This window comes from Ipomoea nil, unplaced genomic scaffold (genome assembly GCF_001879475.1).
Source record: "Ipomoea nil cultivar Tokyo-kokei standard unplaced genomic scaffold, Asagao_1.1 scaffold1179, whole genome shotgun sequence".
In the NCBI taxonomy this organism is placed as follows: Eukaryota; Viridiplantae; Streptophyta; class Magnoliopsida; order Solanales; family Convolvulaceae; genus Ipomoea; species Ipomoea nil.
This window is the reverse complement of record NW_017617607.1, coordinates 191,479-197,537: the sequence shown is the minus strand read 5'-3', so window position 1 is coordinate 197,537 and position 6,059 is coordinate 191,479. Positions and strand designations below refer to the sequence as shown.

General features: G+C 37.9%; 1 protein-coding gene across 1 annotated transcript; it reads right to left on the bottom strand.

Moving 5' to 3' along the window:
- Window positions 1-203: 203 nt before the first annotated feature.
- LOC109183786 lies at window positions 204-5,738 on the bottom strand. Its single transcript, XM_019333848.1, has 3 exons — window positions 5,474-5,738; window positions 5,100-5,293; window positions 204-284 (listed from the first exon to the last, which is right to left on the bottom strand). Exons 1-3 carry the CDS (start codon window positions 5,736-5,738, stop codon window positions 204-206), a joined length of 540 nt encoding a protein of 179 aa, XP_019189393.1.
- Window positions 5,739-6,059: the final 321 nt, after the last annotated feature.

Genomic DNA, 6,059 nt, shown 5'->3' with positions numbered 1-6,059 from the left:
ACGAAAATCTCCCAGGCAAGGCAAAAATATTATTGTTCATTATTACTGGTCATCTTGCGCTTCTTTGCCTGTCTTCTCATTTGTTCATCTTCTTCTATCTTACGTAGCTCTTCTCTATCCTCCTTCCTCGCAATCTTGGCACTCCGTCTTTCCTCCTTCAGTATGTCATCAAAACCAGCCTCCATACCCAAACATCTGTCTAATCATACTAATAGCTGCTGCTGCTCCATCTTCTTCTTCTTCTTCTTCTTTATCCGCCAATCTCCTCTTTGCCGGGCGTTGTGCTGGATTTTTGTTAGATATATTAAATATAATATATTTAATATAATGTATATTAAATATAATATAATATATCTATAATATATATTAAATATAATATATCAATATATTATATTTATATATTGAGAGAGAAGAGAGAGGAATGAATAATGTTATTTGAAGGGATGATTAACAAATGAATACAAACCACATATTTATACTAAATGAAAGCTACTAATCAGGAAGCTAATGCTCCATGTACTAATGCTATAATTTAGGCCACTCTTCACATACAATGCATGACCCACACCCATTACTTTCATTATTTTCAACAAATTAACTAATTATTAATTACTTGCTTGGTTTAATAATTATAATAATAATATTATTATAACATTGCCTCCTTTAAACCAAGTTGGATATATTGGTCATTCCAATTTCCTTCTTCAATTTGAGAAATGTCTCTGTCTTCAGCGGCTTCGTAAAGATATCTGCAACTTGACATTCACTTGAACAATACTCAATGTTGATTTGCTTTTCAGCAACCAACTCTCTGATTTTGTGATACTTGATATCAATGTGTTTGCTGCGACCATGAAAGACTGGATTTTTGGACAACGATATTGCTGATTTGTTGTCACAAAAAATAGTTGTAGGTGCTTCTTGGTTGTGTTGTAGAAATTCCAAAATTCTCCTCAGCCAAACTGCTTGAGTAGCACAGTTTGCTGCTGCAATATATTCTGCTTCTGCGGTTGAAAGTGCTACAATCTGTTGCTTCTTTGAAGACCAAGAAAATATGGCCGAACCAAGATAGAAGGCATACCCTGACGTGCTTCTTCTAGTCTCAACATCTCCAGCCCAATCACTGTCTGTGTACCCAACAAGTTCCACAGTTTCATTAGTAGAGTAAAAAATTCCATCATTACTTGTACCTTTGACATATCTCAGAATTCGCTTTGCTGCAGCCCAATGTGATTCTTTTGGTTCCTCCATGAATCTGCTAAGAATTCCAACTCCAAAAGAAATATCTGGCCTTGTTGCCACCAGATACCTCAAACTCCCAATTAAGCTTTTATAAGATGTAACGTTCACATTCTTACCACACTCATCTTTGGACACCTTTAACTTTTCAGCTAACGGAGTCGAAACTGGTTTGGAGTTTTCCATTTTGAACTTTTTCAAAATATCAGCAGCATACTTCTTCTGTGAAATAAATATTCCACCATCCATCTGAATAACCTCAAGGCCAAGAAAGTAAGACATAAGGCCCATATCGGTCATTTCAAACCTCTTAATGAGTGCCTCCCTGAATTCTGAGATTAGCTTCAAGTTATTTCCAGTAAAAACCAGATCATCAACATACAGACAGATTAAAACAATATCACCAGAATCCGTGCATTTGACATACAAAGTGTGTTCATGAGGACATCTCACAAAACCACTTTCAACAAAATATGAGTCAATGCAACCATACCACGCCCTAGGCGCTTGCTTTAAGCCATACAAGGCTTTTCTCAACCTGTACACTTTATTTTCCTCCCCTTTCTTCAGAAATCCTGCAGGTTGCTCAACATATATTTCTTCTTCAAGAAAACCATTTAGAAAAGCAGACTTGACATCCATTTGATGCAATTTCCAATCATTTTGAGCAGCAAGAGAGATAACCATTCGAACTGTATCAAGTCTACTTACAGGAGCAAAAACCTCAAAATAATCAATACCTGGTTTCTGCTTGTAACCCTTTGCTACTAACCGTGCCTTAAAACGGTCAATTTCTCCATTTGACTTGTACTTCGTTCTGTAAACCCACTTCACTCCAATTGGCTTCTTTCCAGGAGGTAAATCTGTTAACTCCCAGGTACCATTCTTTTCAATGGCACGGATCTCCTCATCCATCGCCTTAAGCCAATGAGTTTCTGTAGCAGCCTCCTCAAAAGTTAAAGGATCACAATCTGCAAAGAGAGCAAATTGAACAATTTCTTCATCAGACAGGTCATTATCATGACCCAAAACATAATCTTGCAAGCGAGCTGGTAAGTGGCGCTCGCGCTGAGATCGTCGAACTGACGACTCTGGCTGTGAAGGAGACTGGACATTATCTGGAATCGGTTGCTCTTCAACAATATTTTCAACAGCAGGAATAACAACTGAACTTTCATCTTTAGCTAACCAATCCCAGGCACCATATTCATCAAAAGTGACATCACGACTTATAACAACCTTTTTAGTTTCAGGATTGTATAGTTTATAAGCCTTTGAAGCGTCACTATAACCAATGAATATGCATTTCTCACCTTTATCATCCAACTTCTTTCTCAATGGATTCGGCACGTGGGCATATGCCAAACATCCAAAAACCTTGAGATATTTGATAGAGGGTTTTCTCCCACTCCAAGCTTCTTCGGGCGTCTTATCACGGACACTCTTAGTTGGACACCTATTCAACACATAGACAGCACAAGCAACAGCTTCTGCCCAAAAAGGCTTAGGCAGATCCTTAGATTTCAACATGCACCTCACCATATCCATGATTGACCTGTTCTTCCTCTCAGCCACTCCGTTTTGTTGTGGAGTGTATCTAGCTGTCATTTGGTGCTGAATACCCTTTTCTTTCAGAAAATTATCACAAGCAATATATTCTGTACCTCTATCAGTTCTCAAGATTTTAACTTCATAACCACTTTGCTTTTCAACAAAAGCCTTAAATTGTTTGAAAACATCACATGCTTCAGACTTTTGCTTCAGAAAGTAAACCCATGTTTTCCTACTGAAATCATCAATGAAAGTAATAAAGTACTTACAACCTCCATATGAGGGAACCTCCAACGAACACAGGTCTGAGTGAACAATCTCCAACTGTTTTGTGGCTCTCCTTGACTTGCCCACGGGAAAGGGATCTCTATGCTTCTTCCCAATCACACAAATCTCACAGATACGATTAGGGACATTCACAACAGGTAAATCAGAAACAAGTTCCTTTCTCGCAAGATAGTTTAACCCAGAAAAATGAAAATGCCCAAACCGCATATGCCATAACCAATTATCATCACAAACTTCAGAATTAAAGCAAGCAAGGAGAGTATGCTTAATTTTCAAAGGAAATAGTCGATTTTGGGACATATTTACCTTTGCAATCAAAACTCCTTTAGCATCTGCAATGGTACAACACCCCTGAGCAATATGTATCTTATATCCTTTTTCTGACAACTGACCCATACTCAACAAATTTTGGTGTAGTTCAGGAACATAGAACACATCGGATATAAAATTGTGAGTACCATCCTTCAACTGAATAAAGATTTTACCTTTTCCCAAAATTGGCACCTTTGACTTATTGCCAAACGTTACTTCAGACCGGACTGATTCATCTAGTTCGGAAAACAATTCTTTCTTCCCACACATATGGTTACTACACCCAGTATCCAAGAACCATATGTTCTTATCTGCAGAAAAACTATCGCTGGCCAAAAGTAAAGTTTCAGAACTCTCACCAGACTTTTCAGCAATGTTTGCTTGATTTTCACGATTGTTGTCCTCATTATACCAACAATCTGCAATCTTGTGCCCATACTTGCCACAATTGTAGCAATGAAATGGAAATTTACCTTGTTTGGTATTACCTCCACCTCTTCCTTGGTTGGAGTTACCACGTCCTCCTCCTTGGTTGAAGTTACCACGACCTCTTCCACTAGAACCTCCTCTTCCTCTTCCACGACCTCTACCAGATCCTCCACCTCTTTGATTAGTGCCAGTCACATTAAGGGTGACTTGACTCTTCAAAGCTTCTTCTGCTAGTGGTTCCGATTTTGACGCAATCCTGTCAATATGACTTTCTACCATACCTTTCAGCTCTGCAATTGATAAGAGCTCGGTTTTGTGTGACTCTGTTATTGAAGCCACCACATGGTCATACTTCATCGGCATAGTTCGAAGAACTTTTTCAACCACTGCACCATCTTCAATCGTATCTCCATATAGCCTCATCTTATTCACCATATCAATAAGACGAGTGAAATACGCATCTACTGTTTCTGTAGAGGTCATCTCACAATTATCGTATAACCTTCTCAACGACTGCAACTTAGACTTCTGCGCCCGATCGACTCCTTTGTGTGACACCTTTAAGATGTCCCAAGCTTGTTTTGCTGTTTGAGCACGAGCTAATTGCCCAAAAATGGAATAAGGAACACCTTGGTGAATCTGACCCAAGGCCAATTTATCTCGCCGTATAGCGCCTGCATCAGCTCCTTCGGGTAGACCGGGATCAACAAAGCTCCAAAGATTTTGAGCTTGCAAATGTGTGGACATCATAATTTGCCAATAATTGTAATCGAGGTTCCCGTCCAATTTGGGACCCGACCATACAATATTGAAATTTGTGGCCATAATTCACTATGAAAAATACCTCGGGGTTGAAAGGTTGACTGGCTCTGATACCAAATGTTCGATATATTAAATATAATATATTTAATATAATGTATATTAAATATAATATAATATATCTATAATATATATTAAATATAATATATCAATATATTATATTTATATATTGAGAGAGAAGAGAGAGGAATGAATAATGTTATTTGAAGGGATGATTAACAAATGAATACAAACCACATATTTATACTAAATGAAAGCTACTAATCAGGAAGCTAATGCTCCATGTACTAATGCTATAATTTAGGCCACTCTTCACATACAATGCATGACCCACACCCATTACTTTCATTATTTTCAACAAATTAACTAATTATTAATTACTTGCTTGGTTTAATAATTATAATAATAATATTATTATAACAATTTTTCACAGGCGGCTGGGGGGTTCTAGAAGATGGAACCACTCGTTGTTTCTGCATTGCCACCGGAGGTCTTGAGGATGGCATAGCAGCTGCTTTCTGAATCATTTTTGGCTTGCCAGATTCTTGAGGCATCATCTTTTTCTGTTTTGAAATGGAAGGTTGCAGTTTTGAAGGGTTTTGTCTAGGCACTGTTGAAGACTGGTTTTTTGGTGCTGACCGTGAATCAGAATTACCTTTTTGAGGCAAACAAGGTTTTGAAGGAGCAGGAACATCATCAGATAACAAAAACGAATAATCCCTTGTGTATTTTAGCATCTGGATTTTCGTTTTCGTTTTAACCCCAACCCCCCCCCCCCCCCCCCCCCCCTCCATTGGAAACTACTTTTGCTTTTGGTGCATGTTACTAGTAGTACTGGACTTTGGTCTCACATGAACCTTAACACTAGCAATAATATTATTTTTCCTCATAACTTTAGCTGCCAAATCAGGGTTTTCCAATAAGGACTTCATTTCTTGAATTACTCTTTCAGCTATAACTGGCTGTGAAGGTCCGAAGAAGGAACCAAAATTATCCGAACGGCAACTGGAAGCACTTCCACTCCCCAACTCTTTCTTCATCTTCTTTCTAAATCTTTCTTTCAGCTTTTGCCTTAGTTCCAAACATTCCAATTCCGCCATTGAAGCTGGAGAATCAGCCAAACCGATCGGAAAAGGCGAAATAGAGCGCAGATGCTGAGAGAGCAAACCAGAGGGAATTCAGATCTGGAGATCGAAACGGCTAATGCGAATATATATATATATATATATATATATATATATATATATATATATATATATATATATATATATGTACGTAGAAGCCGCGACGACGGAGGGATTCCCTGAGAAATGATTTTGTATAAAAAAATGATGTTTCACCATCCTAAAGGGATTGGGAGATTTTATATGTAAAAGCTAAGGGATTTTATATTCAAAAAGACGTTTCACAATCCTAAAAGG

Coding starts and splice junctions, on each gene's coding strand:
- LOC109183786 (XM_019333848.1), bottom strand. CDS start 5,738: ATGGCGGAATTGGAATGTTTGGAACTAAGGCAAAAGCTGAAAGAAAGA. Junction 5,294..5,473: donor TCATGTGAGACCAAAGTCCA/GTACTACTAGTA, acceptor TGCCTCAAAAAG/GTAATTCTGATTCACGGTCA. Junction 285..5,099: donor CAATGCAGAAACAACGAGTG/GTTCCATCTTCT, acceptor ACAAAAATCCAG/CACAACGCCCGGCAAAGAGG.